The sequence below is a fragment of the Peromyscus maniculatus genome, chromosome 22, assembly GCF_049852395.1.
Source record: "Peromyscus maniculatus bairdii isolate BWxNUB_F1_BW_parent chromosome 22, HU_Pman_BW_mat_3.1, whole genome shotgun sequence".
In the NCBI taxonomy this organism is placed as follows: Eukaryota; Metazoa; Chordata; class Mammalia; order Rodentia; family Cricetidae; genus Peromyscus; species Peromyscus maniculatus.
The window spans coordinates 26,002,514-26,030,343 of record NC_134873.1 but is presented as its reverse complement, the minus strand read 5'-3'; the positions used below and the strand labels follow the sequence as shown (position 1 = coordinate 26,030,343).

Sequence of the window (27,830 nt, the reverse complement as noted above, 5' to 3'; positions counted from 1 at the left end):
TACAGCTCAACCTCATGTCCTCTATACCCAGGGCTGTCCATCACCTTTCCTTGTAGACTTGCTCCAACCTGCATAGCCTCCTGCCCTCTCCTTAAGGGTCCTGCTTCAAGAATTTCTTATGGCTTCTTCTTGATGCTGCCCCCTAGTGGTTAGCTCTGACAGCTGGGCTAAGCGGGAGGAAGCTCAGAATCCAGCCCAGCTCCACCACACACACAAATACACCACACATACCACACATACATACTATATACACAACACACACACACACACACACACACACACACATCAGACACACACAACCATACACACATACATACACACACACACACACACACACACACACACACACAATCACACATACTTGGCTCTGATCCCAGGAGGTACTTGGACTGCAGGATAGGAATGTATGGCCCTCAAAAAAAAAAAAAAAAAAACATTCAAACAGTAGAGTCTGAGCTCTGGTGCCGTGCCAGAAATGTCAGAAGCATGCTGGGAATGTCGCGCCAGAATGTAGCATTCCCACCAGAAGAAAGCTCTGGGCAGCAAGGCAGCCAAAATCAGGACTGATAACAGGTAGTGGGAACATGGAAAACTGTAAATATCGACTATGGGATTCTGCTTGGCGAGATCTGGGTTTGGGTCACTGTCTAATGGCCCTCTAGCCCATCTTGGTTTTCAGGGCAGGATATCAGAGATTGAGGTCAGAGTTCCCCTTGTCTGCACCATCAGGGTCTCTCCATCTGGTCTTCTGGCACTTGCCTCTCAGCCCTGCCTTTTGCTGTGTGACCTTAAGAAGTAACTTTGCCTCTCTGTGCTGTGTCCTCATCTACAAGCTCTACCTTTTAGGTCTGTTGTGGGAACTAAATTAAAGCAGACAAAAGGATTTAAAATGTCGGGTGTCAGTCAGCAGGAAGTCAATTGTGTCCTTTTCTAGGCTAAGCACATCCCGTCTTCAGAGACATCACGAATTATGAGGTAGACTTTACAACCAGTGTTCACATGCTAAAGGCAGACAGACTAGGAATGGGTGGCTTTTTTTAGCCTCTTCTTTGTGTTTGGCATCTTACAAACGCTTTACATAAGCTATTACATCAACTCTCCCAGCCACCCTAGGGAAGAGACTTCTTCACACACCCCGAAACCCAGGCTCAGAGCCCTGCTCAGATAAACGCACCCAGAGTTTGGCATGACCCCTAGAGCTCAGCCATTGCCCTAAAGCCATTGGCCTTGATGCTCCTTGGAGCAAGAAAAAAGCGCCGCTGCATCTCGGGGGAGCAGGAGTCAGGATTTACTAGAGTAATATTTCAGGAAAGTTACATAAAGCCCGGGTAATTTCTGCCCTCTCCCTGATACACAGTAACGGGGGATGAGGAAACAGGAAGCAACATTTTCAGGAAATGGAAGGTGTTACTCTGGGACAAAGGCATCCCGTGGCATAGCTTTTAGAGTGGGACCATGGATCCCAGCGAGCCCCACACAAGCAGAAAATCCTGACTACCTCTTCCTTTGACCTAGGAGTTCTGGGCACTCCTGCCATGGAAGGCAGGGGGCCTCAGACTGCTTCCCATGAAAAGCCCAAATGCCTGTGCTGTGACGGGTACATGTTCCTGTTCGTGTATGTTATCATAGCCTGTGTTCCTGGGATACGTTCCTGGGCATTGTTACTGTTGGTGGGAAGCTAAATAGTAGCTGATAGCCATAAGTTTCATGAGGCTATTGAGCAATTGGAATGTCCAAAGACACCCTCTCCCCAACCCCTCCCCCCAAAAAATCTCATTAATAGTTTTTATGTGGATTCAGTGTTGAAATGGTACTGGTATGATGGCTTTTGAATATAATGGGTTAAATCAAATACATTTTTTCAAAATAATTCACTTGTACTTTTCCAGAGATGTTCGTGGTCTACCTTGCATCTGGAGAGTGTTTTTAAGAGTTAGAAAAAAAAAAAAAATCCCTTCCTTTCTGGATGAATCACTGAAAAGCTACACCTGGGAGGGGGCCCCCTCAGGCATTCTGTTCCAGCTTCTGGTTTGTAGGCAGAGAAACTGAGGCATCAAGTGAAGAAATGATTTTGGCGTCATTCCCACTACCCCCCTAACACCAGGCTCATCCCTTCACCACCCTTGGGCTTGCCTGAGTCTTGCTCTCAAGTACCACTGGCCCTGCCCTCCCCTGGGGGAAGGCCTGGAGATCTCTCCTAGGAGAGGCATCTTTATTCATGAGCCTGCTGGAGGGAGCCCTGGGAGGCTGTGGGAGGCTGCTCTTTGCTTTCCCTGCAGACTCAGAGATAAATATGGAACTGTGAGAGGAGAGCTTCCCCACCGGGAGTCAGGAGAGCCAACAATAAACAAGGATGGGTGGCAGGGAGACTCCTCAGGTCTAGCCCAGCCCCCAGCCCTCAGTCTCCAGCCTGTTCCCCTTCAAGCAGGCTCAGCTGAGTCTCTGGGCAGCTCTAGGCTGGGTTTCAGGTCCAATGCTGCCTGCTTTGTATACCCAATTAGGCACCTGCCAACCTCAGCCACCTCCACCACCTGCCCCTGCCAGGATGCCTCCCTGACTGTCCGGTGTGTCTAAGTTTCCCGCTTCAGATCCTAAAGAGCCCGGAGAAGTACTCAGACCTCCTGTGGGATCAGAGGCTGCAGCTACTGTGACGTCTTCAATATGCAGAACCCAGATCCTTGAGAATTTTCATTGTCCCAAGACTCCAAGAGATGAACCTGTCCAGGGTAGTTTTAAAAGTCCAGTTCTGCTCAGGCCACTTAGAGCCAGTCATGGTGCGGGGTTTAGACTGTGCCCATTGCAATAGGTGTCTGGCATAGTGTGTGGTCCACACTCTAAACCACAGGCAGAGACCTTTGTGGCTTCCCTAGATTGATGCAGCACTTTCCTAGGTGTGCATACGTATGCGCACACACATATGCACACATTCAATGTAGGTACACACATACACACATGCACACACACATTCTCACCCAGTAAATACATACATATACACACATGCACACACACACATTCTCAACCGATAAACACACACACACACACACACACACACACACACACACACACACGTACACACATGCACACACATTCACAATAAACACATGCACTCACTCACACATACGCACGCACATTCAGGCACATATGCACACACATACACAAATACACATACAAACAAGCACAGGCACATACATGTATACACACATACATACATGTATATATACATAAGCATGTGCGCACGCACACACACACACACCTGGATCTTCTTGAGCAAGTAAGCCAAGAGCCTGGGTTTTTGCCAGAGGCCGCAGGCACTAAGCAATGTCTGAGCATTTTGAGTCATCTGAGATTTCTCAGCACTGCTGGGTCCCTGGCTCTCTAGGTCTCACTATAACGGATGCAGATGGCCCCTCATGACAGAATGGAGGAGAATCTTCACTTGTTCACATCTGTGTTTCCATTTTAGTTTGATGAGAAATGTGGAATGTCTAACCCTAGGTCTAAATTGCCCCAGTTCAGATCCTGCCACTAACTAGGCATGTAACCACTGGCAAGGTACATAACAGCCTATTGCCTCTACTTATCCATGTAATAGGATGGCAGTGGGGTCTAGCTCACATCACCAGGTCGACAGAGGATCATATGCATAAGGAAATATTGAAAATGTGCTTCAACAATGCCTGGCATGTAGTGCTATGAAGTATAATTAAATCAGTGCTTTTATGTCAAATACATTATCAAAATTTATCATTTACAATTATCATTTCTCGTAAGGACACAGATTTATCATCCAGGGGTTGGTGGAAGCACTAAGGCTCACAGAAAGTAAACTCCCTTTTCTATGTAAGAAACACAGACAGACGGACAGCTAAGCTCTTTGCTCAACATCATTCAGTCAATACCTGACTCAGTGGGAACCAGGACTCTGCCTCCTGTCCACTGGGCCTGTTTCTCATCACCACACTCTGCAGGATGTTTGAAAGTGGAGAAAGTTCCCGATCTGGCACCAGAATCCACCTGCCCACCAGAATGAACACCTGCCAGGGGTGTGAGTCTTGTCATGATACCCTTGGTACAGACTCCAGAGAATCCCCATGCACCAATAGCTAACCCCTGGCTTGGTACCCCTGTACCACTGAGTTGAGAATTGATAGGATGCTTCTAACATTATTCCCCAGGAAGAGATGGGGCAAAGATCAAGGCGTTATATTGGGAAGAAAAGTGCTACGCAAGGAAGGCCCTTCCTACAACATAGCCTGTGGGAACTCAGATCTCTGTTAGATTTGTCTACGTCATGACAAGCAGGTAGCAAGGTCTCCAGAGTCCTGATATGGCCACGCTATTTGCTAGGCTCAACTTCCTTGTGTTTGTGCACATAAATTCTAAAGGTTGTATGCAGTGGCCTTTGGCTTTTCCAGAAGCCCTTGTCCCATCCCCCACCTTCCCTTAATCCCACTCAAAGATCTGGTTGTTTTAAACTGACTTCCCCCTATCCTAGCCTCTGGATCTATAAATGCTATCCTAGCATCATATAGAAGAAAACTGGGAGGTTCCCCAGTAATCCCCCAGGAGTATCTGGACTTGCCAGCCTCCTAGAGACCAGTAGTAAGAAGAAGTATGTTGTTCAAGCCATCCTAAAGAAGAGAACTTGAACTCCTCAGAATTTTTCCTGTTGCCATATCGCTTGCCTCAGCTGGATCACTGATGTTGACCAGATCTGGCTGACCTGGGTCTGCATGGGTTTGACTGTACTAGATTGAGACACAGATGGCCCAACATACATCCTCCACATGCTGCCAGGGAATACCTGTAGTCCTGGTACTGGACAGCTGAGTTCACCTTTGCCCTTCCTTGTGATACTAAGTAAGTTTGTGATTCTACATGTACCTTCCCAGCCACATGACACCTGGACCTGGACTTTTTGTTGTGTTTTATTTTGTTTTGTTTTTCTGCATATATTTAGTACCTAGCCAAAACCTAATCCAGTGGATTCTTCACCTTCCTAATGCTATGACCCTTTAATACTGTTCCTCATGTTGTGGTGACCCCCCGCAAGCATAAAACTATTTTCTTTTTTTGTTTGTTTGTTTAAAGATTTATTTATTTATTATGTATACAGCATATATGCCTGCAGGCCAGAAGAGGGCACCAGATCTCATTACAGATGGTTGTGAGCCACCATGTGGTTGCTAGGAATTGAACTCAGGACCTCTGGAAGGGCAGTCAGTGCTCTTAACTGCTGAGCCATCTCTCCAGCCCATAAAACTATTTTCATTGCTACTTCATGACAGTAATCTTGCTACTGCTATGAATCGTAATGTAAATACCTGATATGCAGATAATCTTAGGCGACCCCTGTGAAAGGGTCATTTGACCCCAAAGGAGTCAAAATCCACAGGTTGAGAACCACTGACCTAGTATCTAGTGGGCATCCATGGGATGATATGATCACTGGTTCTTCACTCATATCTTTTCTCCATAAAAGAATGAAACAGGGCTGAGGTGCGGCTAAGTTCATTATCCAGCACCACATAAATGGGACTTGGAAGCCCACATCTATAATCCCAGGACTGGGGAACTAAAGGTAAAAAGATTGGAAGTTCAAGGTCATCTTCAGCTCCATGTCACATTGGAAGCCAGCATGGGACACATGGGATCCAGTCTTTAAAAAAAAGAGAGAGAGAGAGAAAGACAGCCAGGCAGCGGTGGCACACATCTTTAATCCCAGCGCTTGGGAGGCAGAGTCAGGCAGATCTCTGAGTTTGAGGCCAGCCTGGTCTACAGAACAAGTTCCAGGATAGCCAAAGCTATACAGAGAAACCCTATCTTGAAAAAAAAAGAAAAATAAATGAAAGAATGAAGGAGGGGGAGAGAGGGAAGGAGAAAGGAAGGAAGGAAGGAAGAAAGGAAGGAAGGAAGGAAGGAAGGAAGGAAGGAAGGAAGGAAGGAAGGAAGGAAGGAAGGAAGGAAGGAAGGAAATTGAATGAATGAAACATCACTATCTTCTTCATATTCTTGGCACATATATGAAGTACAGGCTTCCACAGACATAAAGTAATAATAGTAATAATAATAACTATCTTTCATTTGCTGACTTATCATCAAACAAACACTATGCAGGACTCAGCACATTGTCTTCTGATCAATCCGCCAGCTCTTCACAAACTGGAGGACTGGTACCAGTCCCAGGCATTCTGACTCATTAGTGTATCCCTGCATCAATGTAGACTTACAGTCAGCTCACCCTCAATCCACCCCCTTGTTCCTATGAAGAAACTAAGGCTTTGAAAGAGATTCCAAGCCTTTTGATCAAAGTCCTACATTTAGTAAACTGCACAAGTGAGATCCAATCTCAAATCCCTGGTCCCCAAAGCTTGTACCAGCTACCGCAACATCCCACCCTGTGTGTACATGTGTGTCTGTGCCTTTGTCTGTGTGTATGTATGTGTGTATGTGTGTGAGTATGTGTGCATCTCTGTGTGTGTGTATATCTGTGTCTATGTGTATGCGTGTACATGTGCATCTGTGTGTCTGTGTGTGTCTGTGTCTGTGTGTGTACATGTGTATCTGTGTGTATGCATATGTACATATGTGGAAATGCATGTATATGCAGAATTCCTGTGGATACACACATAGAGAGACCAGAAATCAACCTCCAGTGTCATCCCTCAGGTCTTTTCCTCTTGATTTGTTTGTTTGTTTATTTGGTTGGTTGGGGATCTGTAGAGTGTTTGTTTTCTGAGACAAATTCTCTAACTTAGCCTGGAACTCACCAACTAGTCTAAGCTCGCCACCAGTGAGTCCCAGGGATCCAGCTGCCTTCACATACGCAGGGCTTCGAGTAACACATGACACAAAGTCTGGCTTTTGTTTACATCAGTCCTGAAGTTCAAACTCAGGTCCTCACGCTTTCGTGGCAATCACTGGAACTGTCTCCCAGCCATTCTGTACATGATGGGGTCTCTTTATCTCTCATTCTGTTATCAAACCTCATCCCACATCTGTATTAGCAGAGATGAGACTATGTAGAACTTACATAAACTCAAAGTTGAAGACAGGGTAATAATGGTGGGCAGACTCTAGAGGGGTGTGCTAGAGTGGGTAAGATGATTCCTTCCCCCTAGAAAACAGAGGGCATATGCATGTTCTTGCAACAGGACTGAATACATTCAGTTATCACAATCATTCAAATTTTACGACTGGAACTTCCTTACCATGGGCTGTCATCACTATCGTCCTGTAGAACAGCTCTGTCCTGCTTGGATCACGAAGTTGGTGACCTCGTGTGTAGGGTTCTGAGAGGAGCGCAGGCTGGGCAGTCTCCTCAGTGTCCCTGTGACGCTGTGGAATGAGTTGAGCATGGGATAAAATGAGAATCGATCTTAAGCAGAACGCTTTGTTCGGGAGAGGTCAGGGAGAAAACAAATAATCAGGTGAAATCTACCATGTCACCCACTTGAGAACAATGAAAGAGAAAATCAGGCGAGTAGCCTCATTCCAGCTTTCCCTGTGACAGCCACACTTCCACTGGTACCTTCAAGGATGCTCACCTACTGCCTAGTTCCAAAAATCAATTAGCTTTAAGAGCAACAAGACAGCCTCCTTTCGAATGCACCAGATTGGCTCTAAATGGAAATGCATGACAATTCCAGGCTGTGATTTACTATTGACCTCCTATTTTGGTTTCAAATGAGAACAAGTTGGTGGCTCACGATTATCAGCGAGCGAAGTACTGGAGGAATCCCCTGTCCCTAATCAAGATGCCATTGACCCAATTTACACTGATAATTGTCTATTGGATAGGAGGAAAGAGAACTGATTTGGTCCAGATAGCCAAGAGTACACTTCAGGATCCCTAACACTTCCAAAAGGGACACAGACAGAGATAAGATAGCAACAGAAAGAGATAGAGATACAGAGACAGAGATTTACATTGGAATATAGGGATATGATATAGATTTATGGATACATAGACTTAGATATGAGCACTGGGATGGATAGATAGATAGACAGACAGATAGATAGATAGATATTCACTTTCAAAGTTTGATCATTGGGTATTAAGTGCTATTTATTTATTTATTTATTTATTTATGGGCTTGTTCAGAAGGGACTGTTGTCTGTTTAAGACACTATCTCACAGCTCAGGTTGGCCTCAGTTTCTAGAGTTCTGCCATTACAGGCCCACACCACTACATGCACTACCTGTCCATCTGTCTGTTTCGCTATCTACCTATTTATTTTATATTTTACTCAGAATCAGAAAAATAAATAAAACATCACAACTCAAAGGAGTCCTGGAGCTTCTCTGATGTAGCCTTCACTTTCCAGCCAAGGTAACAGAAGTCTTAGAGAGGGGAGAGCCCCACCCTGATACTCCGTCATTTCAATTCTGCATCCTTTCTTCCACGACGGGTTACAGCCTTCACCCCCTCCTAGTACGACAGGCATTGTATACGGCACCCACACAATGTCCCAGATCCTTTTCTGAGAGGAAGCGAAGATACAATGAAGAATAAAATACCAGACTTTCCTTACTGTTAAGGTGATTTTGCCTTCCCCAATGTAGGGATTCTAAAGGTGGGGGATGGGGACCTGGAAATGAACCTGTCTAGGTTTCTAGACAATCAGCCTCCCTGGAGCTCCTAACCATCCTGTTTAGGCCATGAAATATTGTGTACTCTGACCCAAGAGCCAAAGGCCTCCTCTCTAGAAACTTAGTTCAACGTTGTTTTTTTTTTTTCTCAAAGCTCAATGCCATTTGCAAGAGCCATAACAAGCATTATTACTTTGCAATAACACCACAATGCCGATTATGAAAAATGGGTGTTGTTACAGAGAGGAAAGAGGTGCGGCAGCTCTGAGTCCTGAGTGACCTGTTAGGGTAGGAGAGGAAGGGTGAGTGTCCACCCCCCAGTCACCCTCCTGAAAGCTCAGGTGTTTGGGATGTGCCTGTGACTACATGTACCCCCCTACCTCCATCCCCCCACCCTTCCCCCTACCCCCCCCCCCCCCACACTGAGTTGCCTCAGCAGGAAGGCAGACAGCAGATCTCTCCCTCCGGCCCCTGCAGGGCTCCTCATTGAACCTGGCACCAACAGGCTCCTGCGAGTATCTATTCAATGAAAACTTAACAGGAAACTGGTTTGAGGCTCGCCATCTCTGATTAAAGAGAACTGCCACTCTCTCCTCTTCCCGGCCACGTGATAGGGGTGCTCTGTGCTGTGCTGAGATGATTCATTCCCCCATGAATCATCAACTCCAGGAGTAACGGCAGTGAGGTTTGAGGCCAAATGGTGAGTCTTCCTCAGCACACTCCACTTCAGGAGCCTTCAGAATGCACTTCTCCCCTTGTATTGACCACTGGGTGGCGTTGCGAGAGGCGCCAACTGTCAGAACAGACTTGCTATGATGCTGTCTCCGCATTCAACGGACGTTTATTGAACACCTACTGTGTGCCCGCCCGGCCTGGTAAAACCAAGCACCAGAGATTAAAGTGGTGGCAAAATCAGGTCATTCACTGTTCTGTTTAGCTCACAGATGACATACGCCAGCAGTCCTGTGGGCCCTTCATGGCTGTCAGAACTGTCATCAAAGACTAGACTGGAGCCTGGGAGTAGATGGACAGGAGGAATTGAGAGCGAGCAATGTACCATGTCAGTGGAATTAACAGGGCAGCCAAGGCATTGCGGTCACGTCCTGGGTTAGACCTCAGGGGGTTGAAAAGCTGGTGGGCAAAACCAAGTGCCAGGTTTACCTGAAGGACACTTGTCAGTCAGAAGCCTAGCACACGTACACTGCAGTCTGTTATGACATGGCTTCTCCCTCCAGGTATCACGTGATCATCCTATTGTTTTCTTGAGGTAAAGATGCCCGGGGCCTGGCAGTCATGGAAGGAACCAGCTGAGCGCAAGAGCCCATGAGGAAGCCTTGGATGTGCAACACAGTCAAGGAGATAAAGATCCCAAAAGAGAGAGTCCAGGTCCTGTCTGTGGGGCTGATAAAGGAGAGAGAGGCTCCAGTTGGTAGGTTTTGAAGCTGGGAAGAACCAGAGCTTTGAGGAAGACAGTGATATGTCCCGTCACACCTCCTCCCACACCTTAGCGGTGTTTTGCTAATCACTCTATCTCTTAAATTGTATTCTGTTGGGGGCAAAGATTGCAAGGGCAGAGGGCAGATACAAAGGGACAGGAAAATGAATAGGATCCAGATGCATGATGGGAAAGACACAAAGAATAAATAAAAAGAAAATTAAAAGGAAAAAAAACAAATAGTTTTAAAAGTACCACAGTCTTTAAAAAATCAAACACATTAAAAGTTCAGCTCCTGTCCCCTGTTGGGGGAGGGGATGATAGGTGGGTTGGGGGCGGGGGAAGGGTAGAGGGAGCAAAAGGGGGGGTGAGAGGAGGATCTGTGGTTGGTATGTAAAATGAATAAAAAAAAATTTTAAGCTCAGTTCCTTTAAAATACCTCGTCTCTTTAAAAATCAGAATCTTTTAAAAATTCAAAATCTCTCAACTGTGAGCTCCTGTAAATATCAAAATCAAGTTAAATACTTTCTTACTTTAAGAGGGAAGAGCCGGGGAGGGGGGGAGGGCAGGACGGGGGAGAACAAGGGAATCCATGGCTGATATGTAGAACTGAATTGTATTGTAAAATAAAATAAAATTAAATTAAAAAAAAAAAAAGAGGGAAGAGCCAGGGCACAGCCATGCTCTGAACAAAGCAAAACCAAACTCCAAAAGTATGAATAACTCAATGTCCAATTATCTGGTATTCACTCACCATCTTCTGGGTGCCTCCAAAGGGCTTGGGTCACTTCTCTGGCTCCGCCCTCTGCAGCACACACAGCTTGTCTTCTAGGCTCCAGCTGGCTCCACTCCACCCACGGCTACCATTCTTGGTCATCCTCCCCATGGTACTGGCACCTCCAAAATGCTGGGGTCCCTTGCTGTGCCTAGGCTCACTTTCATCAATAGCCTCTCCTGGGCTCTCTTCAGGGACTCCAACACTGCCACACAGTGCCAAGCCTCAGCTGCTCTCCATAACCGCCTTCATGCCTTCAAAACCAGTACCACCTGGGTGACTCTTACCCTACCAAGTTCAGCTGCCAGCACGAGGTACTACAGCCTTGACCATGTCTGGAACACAGCCTGTGTGCTGACCCTGAGGAAACACTTTTCAGAAGAAGCCTTTGCCTCAGTGACACTGGTCTCTTCTTAATCACTGTGAATTTCTCAGCTCCAGCCAACCAGCATCGAGTATCCCAGCAAAGCGAAGGTTTCACTTTAGTAGTTCTGATATCTTGATAATCACAACCGATTCTTTAGCCCCAGCTCACCAGAACTACGGAATCATAATTCAAAATAACAAATGGCCCCGATAGTCTTTAAACTTCTCTTTGAAACGTCACAAGCCTGGCCTCCATCATGTGCACTGTGTCCTCAACATTCGTATCTTCCAAGCTCTTACCGAATAGCCCACTTGAGATCACAACACTGAAATGTTTTTTTTAGCCCAAAGTTCCAAAGTCTTTCCACAGTCCTCCCCAAAACAACATGGTTAGGTCTACCACAGCAATCCCCCACTATCCTGGTACCAACTCATTTTAGTTAAGGTCACTATTGCTGTGATGAAACACCATGTCAAAAGCAACTTGGGAAGGAAAGAGCTTATTTGGCTTAGACTCCCCACATCCATAGTCCATCACCAAAGGAAGTCAGGACAGGAACTCAAACAGGGCAGAAACCTGCAATCAGGAGGAACTGATGCCAAGGCCATGGAAAGGTACTTGCTCTCCATGACTTGCTCAGCCTGCTTTCTTATAGAACCCAGGACCACCATCCCAGGGATGGCAGCACTCACCATGGGCTGGGCCCTCGCCCTTCAATCACTAAGTAAGAAAATGCCCTCCAGGCTTGACAACAGCCCTATCTAATAGAGGTATTTCTTTTCAGTGAGGTTCCCTCCTTTCAGGTGACTTCAGCTGTGTCACGTTGACATAAAGGTGCCCATCGCAGGCAGTTACTATGCCTGTGTTCATAGGTGTATAGATGTGCAAGAACAAAAAGAGGCTGAGATTAGCCCAGGGGCATTGGTGAAATTATTAAGGTCACTCCACATAGAAGAAAGATTTATTTAGTGGGTAACTTACAAATGAAGGGAAGGGTAGGTGGCCGGTTCTGAAAAAGACACAGCACAGTCTGGTGGCGTTCTCTAGAGCTCTGCTCGGTCAACCTTCACCGTCCAGGGTCCAGGAACAGAGAGAGAGCTGGCCCATCCAGATCTCGGGTCTCTAGAGTCCTCCCTTGGCCCCGCCTTGTAGGCATGACAGTTGCCGAAGTCTCAATGGGGGTTGGAACTTCCAGATCAAAGCTGGAATGGCTACCCACTACACAGGGGCAGACTGCTTAGCCTTTCCTACTAAGAACCTGAGTTCGCCAGTCGCTGGTGGTGCACACCTTTAATGCTAGCACTCGGGAGGCAGAGCCAGGCAAATCTCTGTGAGTTCGAGGCCAGCCTGGTCTACAGAGCGAGATCCAGGACAGGCACCAAAAATTCACTATTGACTGTCTCGGAGAAAAAAAAAAAAAAAAAAGAAGAAGAAGAAGAAGAACCTGAGTTCAATCCCCAGCATGGCAAACAGGAACAGAACAGAATGGACAGTAGGAGGTTATCTCAATGACAATTGTGCCCTGTGAAGTATAGGTCTCCCCATGGCCATGCCATCCAGCGGTCCTCTTCACTTGGGCTCCATCTCGACTTCTACTCCATTCTGTGAGCTGGGGACTGTATGGTCTTCAGCTGGGCAGCTGGCAGAGCCCTTCCTCCACAGTGCCCTTGATGTCACACCCTCCTGCCACAACCCATCAGCCATCTCAGTAGGACGGGACAGGGCCTCACTAAGGTCTGCCTCCCGCACAGCCCCGCCCATTGCAGGTCAACTGAGGGATTCAAGGGGAAGTGGCATCTTTCGTTACAGAGAAGCAAGAGGAGCGGCAGGACATCTTGCCAAAATGGGGAGATTCTCATGAGATGCTCACCCCTGCCCCCACCCCCAGCCCCCTACCCTCACACATGCACCATGCTCCCTAAGCGTCACACTGGTCACACTTCTAGACCAGTGACACATATTCCATCAGCAACTAGGGGCAGAGGAGAGGGGAGTCAGGGACAGTGAAAGACAGTCTCCATATGGATGGACGGCTTAGTGCTCTGAGACCATCTCTGTGCCCACACTGGGTGGTCTGGAGGAAGAGGGGCTGGCTGACAGCATGACTTAGGCACGGAAAGGCTGGATAGGCCTCAGCCCCTCTTAGAGGAAATGAACGTTTCAATCCTCACCACTCGATACACGCAGTAAAGAAACACGGGAACAGCCCCCAGTCTCAGGAAATGCTTCTGCGGTAGAGCTAACTGATCCTGTGTCTACCTGAGGGAGAGGCAAAGACCACAGGCATGTCACAGGGTCGTCTTTCTTCTCCTGAGTGCTAGTCTTGGTAGTAGAATATTATTTTAAGGTGTGTTGCTTTTGTTTCTGTTGCGTTTGTTTAACTCTGTGAAGCTATGTTACTATGCCTGTCTAGAACACCTGATGGTCTAATAAAGAGCTGAACAGTCAATAGCAAGGCAGGAGAGAGGATAGGTGGGGCTGGCAGGCAGAGTGAATAGATAGAAGGAGAAATCTGGGAGGGGGGGGCGAGAGATGGAGGAGTGGAAAAAAAAGAAGTAGCCAGAGAAGGAGGAGGACCCAGGGGCCAGCCACCCAACTACACAACAAGCCACGGAGTAAGAGCTACAAAAGTAAGAAACAGGAAAAGCCCAGAAGCAAAAGATAGATAGGATAATTTAAGTTAAGGAAAGCTGGCAAGAAACAAGCCAAGTTAAGGCCAGGTGTTCATAAAAATAAGTCTTCTGTGTGTGATTTATTTGGGAGCTGGGTGGCAGACCCCCCCAAAAGAGCAGAAAACCAACAAGTCTCCTCAGGGTATGGGTGTGGGGTTCCGTCAGGGACGGGGAGATTTGTGTGATGCTGAAACTCTAGGCAATGCAGAAGACCAAAGGGTCATTAGCAGCCTAGTAATAAGAGGGGAGGAAGTGACTACACATTCTCCTAAAGTTTAAAACTCATAGCCGGGCGGTGGTGGCACACGCCTTTAATCCCAGCACTCGGGAGGCAGAGCCAGGCGGATATTTGTGAGTTCGAGGCCAGCCTGGGCTACCAAGTGAGTTCCAGGAAAGGCGCAAAACTACACAGAGAAACTCAGTCTCGAAAAACAAACAAAAAAAAAAAACTCATGACATCATGGTTCCTACTCTTATCTGTGAATTTACGTACCATTTGTTATAGATGATTTTTAGACTTATTTATGAAGTGCTTTATTTAAATTTATCTTGTCTCAGTTCCTTTTCGATTGCTGTGGTGAGACACCACGGCCAAGGCAACCTACGGAAGAGTTTAGTGAGGTGTAGAGGGTTTAGTGAGGTTCAGAGGGGGAGTCTGTGACGATTGTGGGGGGCTGGCAGCGGGCCGATAGGCATGGCGCTGGAGCAGTAGCTGAGAGCTCACATCGAGATGCACAAGCGCCAGGCAGAGAGGGCAACCGGAAATAGCGTGGGCTTTTGAAATCTCAAGTGACACACATCTGCCAACAAGGCCACACACACCTCCTGTTCCTTCCACCAAGACAGTTCCACCAACTAGCGACCCGGCATTGAAATGCGTTAGCCTATCGGGGCTGTTCTCATTCAGACCACCATCAATTCTTTCACTGTCGTTAATGCTTTCTGTGTTTTGTTTTGCTTTTTCTATGTTACCAACACTTAATACAAGGCTGGCTGACACATAGTAGTTGCTCATGAATTTTTTGTTTTTAATTAAAGAATGAACCAGTCTTTAAAATAGCCCCTGGCTGCATTTTAACCATTTCTCCGAGGCACATAGATACTACCGTCAGGTGGCATGGACACAGAACGGAATTGCAGGCTTTGGGGATGATGGAATCTAGGAATTATGTAACACTTCAACAAACGTGGATTTCTGTTTATTTCCTCAACCAACTCCTGACAAAGAGAATCAAAGGCTGTGGCAGAAATGGCTGTATGGATCTCGATTCAAATCCTGCTCCTTACAGCCTAGATTTTTTTTTTTTTTTTTTTTTTTTTTGGTTTTTTTGAGACAGGGTTTCTTTGTGTAGTTTTGGTGCCTGTCCTGGACCTTGCTCTGTAGACCAGGCTGGCCTCAAACTCACAGAGATCCTCCTGGCTCTGCCTCCCAAGTGCTGGAAGTAAAGGTGTGCGCCACCACCGCCCAGCTTACAGCCTGGATCTTGTACAAACTCCCTGATCTTTTAAGCTTTGGCTACTTATCCATAATATGAAAAAAAAAATGGGGAGGGGGGAGTTTCAAGACAGGATTCCTCTGTGTAACTCAGGCTGTCCTAGAACTTGCTCTGTAGACCAGGCTGGCCTTGAACTCACAGATAGCTGCCTGCTTCTGCCTCACAAGTGCTGGGATAAAAGGTGTATGCCACCACTGCCCGGCTTTAAAATGGAATGTATAATAACAGGTTTTGTCATAAGGATTAGATGAGGTAAGACTTCTATCTTATAGAGACATATAGGTATAATCTCAATGTTCACTTTAAAAGTCAGTGTGGGGACACATGCCTGCCTATATTCGTAGCACTTTGGAGAAGGAAGCAGATGGATTAAGTGTCCAAGGCCAGCCTAAATTGCAGGGGAATCCTATCTTAAAATAGTAACAAAAAAAAATTCACTGTCAACAAAAATGACTTCCATATCAATATTTAATACAGGAGCTGAAGCAAAATAGATGGAGCTGGGAAAAAAGTCAAGAAGAATATGGGGGGGGGGGGCAGAAAATGCTGTATGCTCAGGCTCTGTTCCTCTCTGAGAGAAAGAGGTTTGAGTTCAAGACCCTGACTTCTTTCTTGAAGAGACTGAAGACAGCGTGACTTCATTTTTCCGTGATAACCCATCCAAGGTTAGACCAAGCCATCAAAAGTGGAGAGATTCTCCAATCAGAGAAACTCAGAACTCAACAGAAGGACTTTTCAAAGGAAACGATCACTCTAGATCTGTGACAGCTCTAAGCACACACTCACTTCTTCCACAGTAAATGCAAGGGCTGCTAGAGTCAGTAAATAAACCTTTTGCAAGGCACATGTAACTTTCATCGTCCAAAATCCGTGATCGATTTTTCTCTCAAGAATTTCCAGTTCTAAATTAATTTTTAATATACTGACCTACAGTGCCCAGCTATTTTTAGATAGAGCTGTCATCGATCCCTTCACTTAAAAGTATGCTGAGAGAGATAGAAAGTGGAGATACCACACTTCCAAAAGACAATGGAAAAAGGAAATGCGCCCAGTGCTCCTTGGTGAGGGGACACCAGGGGATCTTTGAAGGGTTGGCTCTGCCCCATTCCAGGTCCAGATCTCACACACCAGCTCTACCTACAGGCAGATGGGCACATCAACAATTCCTGCCTAGAAAGGGACAACCTCCACGGTGCTCGTGACCTGCAAAGAGCAAGCATGTGCATTGGGATGTGTCAGGTGTGAATTTGGTCCTTCCACCTTCAGAACCTGGCTTCCAGTGCTCATGTTCAAGCCCCTCAGTAGCAGGGGGGTGGGGCATGAATGAGAAAGAGAATCCTGCTGATCAGGTCAAGAGGAAGACAGCACTTCCCTGCAGAACCCCCTCCTAAGGTCCCCTGAGCTCTGTTCAGCCCCATGTTCTGTCTCTTCGAAGTTAAAAAGACCATGGCAGACTCCGAATGATTCCCGCAATGACTATGTAGTCCAGCAGTACAAGGACACCAAGATGTTGGTCTCTGCATCCCCAGCACTCAGGATGGCACACAAAGAAAACCTTGGCATTTTGATTAAGTCCTGAAAAGGGGACGTTGGGAGAAATGGGGTATGGTTAGGGATTAAGGAAATAAAGGGCGATGCTGGTCTTCAGGACCATATAAAGATAAGCTAGATGGCCAGGTGTAGTGTTACGTGTTTGTAAACCCAGCACTTGAGAGGCAGGAGCAGGTGGGTTCAAGGCCAGCCTGGTCAACATAGTGAGTACCAGGCCAGCCAGGTTCACAGAGTGAGAACTTGTCTCAAAAAAAAGAGAAAAAAAAAAAAAGGTGTATGTAGTGGGGAGAAATGGATGGTGAAAAAATAAGTAGCTATGAAGTTTTTATAGTCTGAGATAATGAAAACAATGAAACAATTGCCCTTGTTTTAATCTCTGAATGTTGGGGTGATTTTTGCTACACAGTGAGAGAAGTGGGAACCGGCCTTGGTGTGGAGTAGCAACTTCTCTAGACCAGCGGTTCTCAACGTTCCTGATGCTGCGACCCTCATGTGGTGGTGACCCCAACCATAAAATATTGTTCTCGTTGCTACTTCATAACTGGAATTTTGCTACAGTGATGTAGCAACGTAATGTAAATATCTGCTACTTCCGATGGCCTTAGGTAACCCCTGTTGAAGGCTCACTGGAACCCCAAAGGGGTCGTGACCCACAGGCTGAGAACCACGGCACTAGGGACAGTCCAGCGGCCTCTCTGGCCCCCTGCTACTCTGTGTCTTTTCTAGGCCACACATGTCAAGTCCTGATATGGAAAGGCCTATTTTATTTCTTTGGAAAATTTTCTTTTTCCTGTTTATTAAAAAAAAAAAATCACTCTATTATTGGTCTCTATGGGCTGTGTGTGATGTATGATATGTGTATGTGTGTCTGAGTGTGGGCACACACAGGTGCCATAGCTTGTAGGTGGAGGTCAGAGGACAATTTCGGGGGCATCTGTTCTCTCTGGCGACTGGCGATCAAACTCAGGTTAAACAGCAAATAACTTTCCCTGCCGAGCCATCTCGATGGACCTGGAGGAAATTCATCTGCTTCCCAGGGGGCTTCTGGGTGCAGGAGGAGGTGGGTGGGCAGGGAAGCGGAGAACCCAGCAGACACGGACAACGCTGGACCCATGGCCCCCAGTAACCATCACTCCGAGGGCACACCAGTGGCCATCTGAGTAGCAGTTGCCCATATGGTCCCTCCACTCAGGCAAAACTCTGGGCAGGAACTACAGAGACCAACCTTGGTCCTCAGCCACTGACCCCGACTTACAACAGATTTATCCAGCAAAGCAAACATACCTTCCCCGTGCACGCTTTGGACGAAGCAGTTTGTTGTGTTTCTGCTTGGGGTCTTGAGATCTCTGTGTGTTGCCTGTGCTCAGAACTGCCTGCCGTTTGTAGGAGGCCTGGGATCCTGTCCGAGGGGCACCCAGGACCACTCGGAACTAACTCTAGAGGTCTCAGCCCTCCCACAGACAGCCTCTCCTCATGTCCAGTCTCTCTCACCCACACAGCCTGTTGCCTGCTGGCCCTGTGAAAAGAGCTCTTTATGTCTCTCACAATAGACCCTAGTCATGTTCTATTTTTAATAGATTTTTTTAATGTCTGCTCTGCAAAGGAAAAGTCCCTGTTTTTTTTTTTTTTTAAAGTTACAAAAAAAAAAAAAAAAAAAAAAAAAGAAAGAAAGAAAAAGAAAAAAGAAAAGAAAAAAAGGCTGGAATCTCACCTAGGGAGGGGACACAAGGTATCTTGGCACCAGAGACAGAGGCAGGCAGAAAACTGGTCCCTGCAGGTCCCTGCATCCTGTGGCGTGGTGAACTTAGTGGAACCTGGAAGTTTATGTTGCACTGCCCCGGGTGGCCTGCCACCTACCTCTGTCCTGTCCCTGGAGGTGAGTGACTAAAGAGACTACAAAAAGGAGGGTCCTGCATGGACCTCACCCATATGGAAGTCACGTGCACCACAGGAAAGGGTCTGTGCCTGTGCATAAGGACAAGCGGAGAGAAGGCCTCCTCTTCCGCCTCCCTTCCCTTGATCGTCATGGCCCCGATGCCCTCTGCTGAAAGATGAGGTCAACCCAGCCTCCAGCCATGCTCATTAGCCAGGCTGTATGTACTGCGGTGGGGGCACGGTGTGAGCCTCTGCCCTCCCGCGCCCCTGCCTCTGTGTTGGGGACCTCTCTGCAGCTGCACGTCCTCCCGCTCCTGACCCCCTGACCTGTGTGTCCTTTGCAGTTCTTCCCCTACGGAGATGCCTCCAAGTTCGCGCAGCACGCCTTCCGCACCTTCGACAAGAACGGTGACGGCACCATCGACTTCCGAGAGTTCATCTGTGCCCTGTCCATCACCTCCAGAGGCAGCTTTGAGCAGAAACTGAACTGGGCTTTCAACATGTACGACCTGGACGGGGACGGCAAGATCACCCGGGTGGAGATGCTGGAGATCATTGAGGTGGGTCTTTGAGAAGGTAGCAGGTAGGGAAGACCCCCAGAACCGTCTGAGACAGGCGCCCCTAGAGCTATTTTCCTCGCACTCTGGGAGCCCTGTTAGTTACACTCCAGGCTTTGGTTTCTCCCGCACGGTCTGCGCTATAGTGCAAGGAGGTCAGTCATAGAACCAGAGCCAGACCCCTCCTTGACACCTAAAACTGGTGCTTTAGCCAGCCACTCACTCAGTACAAGGTCTGCAACCCAAAATGCGTTTTCATTTTGGGAAGCAAAGGGTGTTTATGACCAGGGTCAGTTTCTCCAGTTTTTATTCTAGCTGGGTCCTGCTGAACACGGGAACCCCTTCCTTTTACCAGCTTGAAAGGGGGCAGGAGCCCAGTGCAGTGATCAGCTGTTGGGGGCCCCCCTCCAGATTCCATGGAATCCAGAGATATTGTTCCAGTTGTGTTGGCAAGAACCCACGATTCCTCTGCCCACTGTTCTGGTTTGATCGGCACCTTTTCTCCTTGGGTGCTGCCACCTGGATGTGCCAGTCTCCTTGGATTTCCCATAGTGTTCGGTCTCTCTTGCTTCTTTCCTCTTTGGGCTGAGGATGCATCCTTCCCCTAGGCCCCTCCCTCACATCCCTTAACTCTATTTACATCTTATCTCCCAGCAAGCCTTCCTTCCAGTAATCCTACCCAAATGCCCCTACTGCATCCCAAAGCGGTCTAATGTTGTCAAGAAGGGGCCTTTTGTAGCATTTATCATTGCCTCAGATGACCCTTTGTATAGACTATATAACAAAACACAAATCCTTTACAGAGAAGAACTACACACTCAAGGCTGTATCCCAGAACCTGCAACTGTGCCTCGAACCGGACAGGCACTCAGAGTTGATGGATGCATTGGTGCCTTAGTTAAATTAGAAGGTCTTAGTGTGCTGGCCCATCCCTGCACCAGCCACTATGGTCCAGGGAGAGAATATGCTACTTATCATGGGCAAGATGGAGCCAGGAAGAACAGAGAAGTCAGCAGCCCAAACCCAAGAAACCCTTCCCATTCCACCACTCTCGATCACTCCCCTCCCTAGACAGAGTCAGGAGTCCCAGTCTGCCCACCTGTGAAGTCAGGCCCTTCTATCACTTGCCCTGTTTCTCGGCCTTTGTGGTTACTTACCCTCCTCTGGCTTTTCCTACTCTATCTCCAGTGTGTATAGGCTCTCTCTAAGATGCTTACCAAATAGTACCTCAATTCCCTATTTGTGGTCACTCATTTATGAGACCAGCTACAGCTTAAGTTTTCTAAGCATGTGGCCTTGTCTTTTCATCTATCTCCCTTACAGTTCCATCCTTTGTTCCTTTTCATATGCAACCTGGCTCTCTCTCCAAGCTCCCCGTGACCTTCCTTCTCAGTGGTTTTTTTTTTTTTTTTTTTTTTTTTTTTTACATTTCTTCTTTTTAACCTCTTTGCCACGTTTCCCCCACTAATGACCAATCCCATTATCCCCTAAACTGGTTCTCAAATCATTGTTCATGCCCTTTAGCCAAAGACCAACAACAACATACCTGCTGTTGCACAAGTCATACTTATTTATCGAGGCCCATTCAGGAAGGAGGTACACGAGCTACTGTCCTAGTTAGGGTTACCATCGCTGTGATGAAACACCATGACCGAAGCACCTGGGGGAGGAAAGGGTTAATATGGCTGACACTTCCACATCATAGTCCATCATCAAAGGAAGTCAGGACAGGAACTCAAGCCAGGCAGGAACCTGGAGGCAGGAGCTGATGCAGAGGCCATGGAGGGGTGCTGCTTACTGGCTTGCTCAACCTAAATTGCTCAGTTCGCTTTCTTATAGCACACAGGACCACCAGCCCAGGGATGGTGGGTTGTGCCCTCCCCCATTCATGACTAATTCAGAAAAGGCTCACCAGTTTTGCCTACAGCTGCATCTCACGGAGGCATTTTCTCAACTGAGGTTCCCTTCTCTCAGATGCCTCTAGCTTGTGTCAAGTTGACTTAAGACCAGTCAGCACAGCCACTTTTCTCACTGCTGTGACTAAATACCTGAGGAGGAGGGGTTGTTTTGGTGCATAGTTTAAGGTTACATACAGTCCTTCAGAGGAGGGAAGGTGTGGAGCCTGGAGCCTAAAGCAGCCGGTCACGTGGCATCTAGTTCTGAAGCAAAGAGATGGGCGCTGGATCTCAACTTGCTTTCTCTTTTGATTTGGCACAGAACCCCATACTATGGAAAGGGGTCACCCACAGTTAAGGTGGACCTTTGCACCTCAGTTAATCTCATCTAGAAATTCCTTTATGGATACACCAGAGATTTATCTTCTAGATGATTCTAGATCCCACCAAATTGGCAATGAATACTAACCATCACTTTAGCTTGTCAGTACTCATAGGATGGGAGTTTTGGTTGGGTGGCCCAAGGGAGCAGGGGTCACTCAGGACTGGGTACTGTCACACAACGGAGAAGGGAGAAGCCTCTGTGGTGTACTACCTCCGCAAACCCCATCTTTGAAAAAGATTAACAGTACGAAGGCTAAAGTTTTGTTTACTAAAGAAGGGGCAGTCATTCGTCTTATAAGGTGACAGGGATGCGTGGCTTTCTGTGGCTTGGACAATGTGTGGTCTTGTTCAGGCACAGTTGACAGAATGTCTTGTACATGATCTGCCACAGCCATGGGTGTTCTATGGAACAGATCATGGTTGACTGGAGAGTATCAGGTCTGGCGATGAGATCCAGATGAGTCACATTAGCACTAAGTTTCCTGGGATCACACCAGGCAGCTCCCTGGACACTGGCAGCAGCTTCTCTTTCTCAGCCATGGGCTATTCCTCTTTCTTTTCCTTTCTAGCTATTCCTTCTTCCTGCAAATTTTCTTATCTTTTTGGTTGTGAGTCTAGCTTTTAACAGCTGAGCCACCGCTCCAACCCGACCCTGTGCAGTTTCACACAAGGTTTTGTGGATGGATTTCTCATCTGGTTGGGGCAGGGTGTGTGTGACTTTTTTCCCTCTCCTTTGCTACAATGAAGGTCATATGATATTACCTACATGGTTCTGTTTTTGTTCAGAGTATCGAGGGTTGTTTTGAAAAGCGGATAAATTGCATGTGTGTAGCCAGAAGTTTTCTCTGGTCCCGCCCAGCCCCCATGATCCCATAGCCGCTTATAGAATAATCACTCAGAAGCTTATATTAATTATAACTGCTTGGCCATTAGCTCAGGCTTATTACTGACTAGCTCTTACACTTAAATGAACCCATAATTCTTAATCTATGTTTTGCCATGTGTTCCGTGGCTTACCGGTCTGCTGGCATGTTGTTGTTCCTTCATCAGCAGCTGGTATCTCCTCTCTCTCTTTCTCTCTGCCTTTCTTCTTCCTCTCTCTCCAGTTGGAATGTACCACCCAACCTTATTCTGCCTCACCATTGGCCAAACAGCTTTATTTATCAATCAATCAGAGCAACACATATTCACAGCATACAGAAAGACATCCCACAGCACGTGTGGATTAGTGTGGTCTCTCTAAGGTTTGTTTAGGATAGTTCAAGAGGGAGCTTTCTTCAGAGTTCTTTTTTCCTATAGCCCACTGGGCCCATTCTAAGGTCTCTATGAATGACCTCATGAATCGACTGAGGTCCTTCCCCTTGGGGTGGAGAGAATTTTCCCTGTGTAGGATGGGACTTTGTCTGTGCATTTAAGTGAACAAAGGCTTATGACCAATGTGAGCACAAGTAGAAAAGGGGGCTTTTCAGAAGACGGAGCCCGGAGGCATGAAAATGTTTAGAAGAGAACATGAAGAGCTGTCAGGAAAGCAGAGGATGATTGACAGGGCTGGGGAGTCCAAAGTGCTTGCCTCACAAGCATGAGGATCTGAGTTCCATGCCCAGCATCCATGTCAAAATGCCAAGCATGCTGCTACCCAAGTATCCCAGTGCTACGCAGATGGAGATAGGAGGATGCCCGGGGCTTGCTGGCCAGCCAGCCTAGCCCAAGTGATGAGCACAGGGCCAACTAGAGACAGACTCCTGTCTCAACGGCGATGAATGAATGGCGTTCCTGAGGATGGCACCAAAAGTTTTCTTCAAAACACACATGTGCACTTGTACACACACACAAGCACATTAATAATAATAATAATAATAATAAATGACCAAATGAATCAAGGTTAAAAAAAGACTAGAAAGTGCAGAAACTTTCAAGGGAGAAGGAACATGCAGTACAGAAAAAAAAAAAATAGAAAAACCTATTGGTGTTCTTCAGCCAAAGACTGCTGAGAACATGGGCACATTTTTGAGAACCGATGAGATCTGGAAAGCTAGAAGCTGTTAGTGAATTGGCCACAGGGTTGGATGGGAGATGCAGAGATTGCTAGCACAGAAGAGTCTTACAATAAGATTTGCTTTCTAAGAAAGAAGGGAATCGCCCTGCTCCCGGGCGTTCCAGGTACTCTGCAAGCTCTCTCTACTCTGGATGGTCAGAATTAGGATGTTCTCCAGCCTTGTCAGCACGGTTGTTCAGGAACGTCTCCTTTAATTTCATTCTCTATGTGCATCCTAGCAGAGCCCTAAACAGATTTCTGGAGATCTCTGCCTATCTCCTCCTCTTGGTCTTCTTTTCCATAATTCTGGCTAACTCTGCTCCCCACTAAGACTGCTGCATCCTCCAGTTGCTGGGAAGGGAAGAGGGCTGTGCTGCCTGAGGTCTCATCCCTCTGCTACCACCTGGAGAGACTCGTCTCTGGTCCTCCCATCCTAAGAGGCCCAGTCATGCATGGCCATTGTAAAGTCTAGAAACACCACCCAGTTCCTTGGTTTATGGTAGAATGCAAGTCAGTATACACTGTACATGGTAGCTGGGGGTGATTGACAGGGAAGGCTGCTGTAACACAATACTGTAGACTCCGTGGTTTATGAACAACAGAAATGTAACCTTCTTAGGCCCAGAGGCCGAACATCTGAGATCAAGTCCCTGACAGATTCTGTGTCTAGTGAAGGCTCATTTCCCGATCTATTCAGAGTCTTCTTACTATGGTGCTCAAATGACAGAAGTGGAAAGTACCTGACTGGTCCTTTTTCCTAAGGACCTTGATCCCATTCATTAAGGTACTGCCCTTGTGACCCAGTTTCTTCCTGTCTTAGTTACATTTCTATTGCCAGGATGAGACACCATGACCAAGGCAACTTACAGAAGGAAGAGTTTAGCTTGGGGCTCGTGGTTCTGGAGCAACAGTTTCAGAAGGTTAGAGTCTGTAACCACCATGGCAGAGAGCATGGCAGCAGCTAGGGATGATGCTACAGCAGTAGCTGAGAGTTGAAGAAGCCAAAATTAAATTAAATTATAAAATTAAAAAAAAGCCACCATGGACAAAATTTCAGGACAAGCCGATATGAAACAAAGTTGGGTTTCTTTTTTTTTTTTTAAGAAAATTTTCATTCATTTTACACACCAATCAATCAGAGATCCCCCTTTCCCTCCTCCCGCCCCTCAGCCTTCCCCTCCCAAACCACCCCCACCCCATTCCCACAAGAAGGCAAGGTCTCCTCATGTGGAGGCACATCCGGCAGAGGCAAGTGCAAGCCCTTCCCCCTGCCTCAAGACTGCACGAGGTGTCCCATCATAGGTACTGGGCTCCAAAAAGCCCACTCATGCACCAGGGATGGATTCTGATCCTACCACCAGGGGTCCCCCCAAGCAGATCAAACTACACAACTGTCTTGCCATGCTGAGGGCCTAGTCCAATCCCATGCAGGCTCCACAGCCATTGATGCACAAAGTTGGGTTTCTTAAGTAAAGACAAAGAGGTAGTGCATACTTTAAATGTTGAGGATGGTTCTTGAAAGGGAGATGCACTTAGTATCTTAGTAAAAGCTTTGTTTAGGATTGTGTGCTTTTTGAAGTTTTACTGCCTGGAGGGTGTAATTTATAAGCAGATTCAAGGATAGCAAAGTTTAAAATGCAGGTAAAACTTGAGAATTAAACAAGGAGACTGGAGAGATTGTTCTGTTGTTAAGAGCACTGGCTGCTCTTGCAGAGGACCTGGGTTCAATTCCCAGCACCCATATGGCAAATTACAACTGCCTATTACTCCAGTCCCAGGGGATCTGATGCCCTCTTCTGGCATCCGTGGGTACTAGGAACACATGTGGTACACAGACACACATGCATACACATAAAACAAATAATTTTTTAAAAAAGCAAAAGAAAAGAAAAATATAAGCAAAAAAAAAATACAGGAGTTGGTTTAGTAATTTCCCTTAACTTAAAGCATTTCCTTTTAAAAATGAAGGTGCAAGGTAGTTTATGAAATTAATTGTTCAGGTTTAATGATGAGAGAAGGGTGGTTAAACTTAGGGGTCATGTACACTTTGGACTTGAGCATGGTTCACTAGTTGTTTTCATATTCATTTGCAGTCTCTCTCAGAAAAGGACGTGGGGTGGTGGCTGCCTATAATCCCCATATTTAAGGGGCTGAGGCAGGAGGATCATAAGTTCAAGGCCAGCCTGGGATGCAGGGGAGCTCAAGGCAATCATGGAATACATTAGTCAGGCCCCGTCTCAAGAACAAAATGAAAAGGGCATATTCCAACTTTAGACTTTTTTTTATGTTGGTTTGGTTTGATGTTTGAGATGCTCTTTTTTTTTTTTTTTCAATTATGTGGACATTTTAGACCTTCAGTATGCAAGAAATGCAACCCAGATCCCAAGGTTAGCTGTTTCATCTTCCTCCTGTGCCCCCTTAATTTTCTGCCTTTACATCCTATCTCAATTGCATTCCTTCTGCCTGGCATGTGTCTCAAGGCTGTATACCCTGCCACACCCTCTCACACTTAGGTCTAGTCCAACCACACCCTCTCACACTCAGGTCTAGCCCAACCACACTCCCTCACACTCAGGTCTAGCCCAACCACACCCCCTCACACTCAGGTCTAGCCCAACCACACCCTCTCACACTCAGGTCTAGTCCAACCACACCCCCTCACACTCAGGTCTAGCCCAACCACACCCCCTCACACTCAGGTCTAGCCCAACCACACCCCCCTCACACTCAGGTCTAGCCCAACCACACCCCCTCACACTCAGGTCTAGCCCAACCACACACTCTCACACTCAGGTCTAGCCCAACCACACTTCCTCACACTCAGGTCTAGGCCAACCACACCCTCTCACACTCAGGTCTAGCCCAACCACACCCCCTCACACTCAGGTCTAGCCCAACCACACCCCCTCACACTCAGGTCTAGATTGTCTCACCTTGGTCGGTTTGATCTCTTGCTCTACTTCTCCTGACTTCCCACCTTGCTCTGAACTCAGGTAGCCGGCAGCGGACTAGTCAGTAAGGTCTAAAGTCTTAGTTCGGGTCAATATTGCCGGGAGGAGATACCGTTACCAAGGCAACTTCTAGAAGAAGCATTTAATTGGGGGCTTGATTACAGTTTCCAAGGGTGAATCCATGAGCATCACGGCTGGAAGCAAGGCAGTCAGCAGGTAGGCATGGTGCTGAAGCAGGAGCTGAGAGCTTACATTTGATCCACAGACAAGGCAGGGGGGGCTGATTTGACACCTCAAAGCCTGTCCCCAGTGACACACCTCTTTCAGCAAGGTCACACATCCTAATCCTTCCCAAACAGTCCCACCACAGGGGACCAAACATTCAAATGCATGAGCCTATGGGGGCCATTCTCATTCAAACTGCCAAACTTCCCTGCAAAGTAGCAGCAGGGAGGCTGATAGGGAAAGGACAGGGCAAGTGAATGAGATGGGTGCAATAGTGATGAGGGAGGGATCTGCAGGAGGAAAGAGGAAGGTGCAGAGGGCCTCAAAAGCCCATTAAGGAGCAGCCTTAGAACGACAGGGATGTGACTGACAGGTCCACACAGGGAGACAGACTTATATATTTCTTCCTGGTAGAACACACTTTGTCCACATAGAGGTTCATGGGAACTTGCTGATGTATGCTGGGAATGCTCCTTGGACACATGATGTAGAGGGATTCCGCAGGTTATCCTGTGGCATGTTAGGATTTAATCTGAGGTTTGGCATACCCTCTCTGATCTGTACTGACACAGAGTGTAGGGCTTAATTGGAACTTTCCTTTCTTGGGTGTCATATTCTCAGATACCATTAGTGAGCCCTGCCATATCGGACTTCCTGCTGAGGTCCCCAGATACGTCTCTTGTGTTTATATTTTTTGTTATAACCCTGACTCTATTAAAATGACACTTGTCTTTCTGGCTGTTTCATGTCTTTTGCCTGATGAGAAACATCTTGATTTCATCTTTTAAAGGACAGAGGGACGTTGCAGCTACAAGCGCGAATGGTCCTTTTGTCTCTTTTTAAACTTGCAGGCTCAAAGAACAGACTCTGTCTTTCCTTTGAACACACTCAGGCTACCGGGCTAACCTGGACCTGGTCTGCAAATGTAATGGAACTTAGGTAGCTTTTCAAGGCCTAGAATCCTCAGCTTTGTCTGTTTGGTTTTCATCAAGATCAGTACAATCTAGCTGCAAAACTGA

The 27,830-nt window shown here is 47.0% G+C and overlaps 1 protein-coding gene across 1 annotated transcript in view; it reads left to right on the top strand.

Annotated features, from left to right (window-relative positions):
- The window catches only part of Vsnl1 (visinin like 1), a 113,226-nt gene that overhangs the window by 81,970 nt on the left and 3,426 nt on the right, over nucleotides 1-27,830 (top strand). Inside the window, exon 3 of the mRNA XM_006996441.4 lies at nucleotides 19,109-19,324. Within this exon, the coding sequence (XP_006996503.1) occupies nucleotides 19,109-19,324 (216 nt within the window). The remainder of the gene's footprint in view (nucleotides 1-19,108; nucleotides 19,325-27,830) is intronic.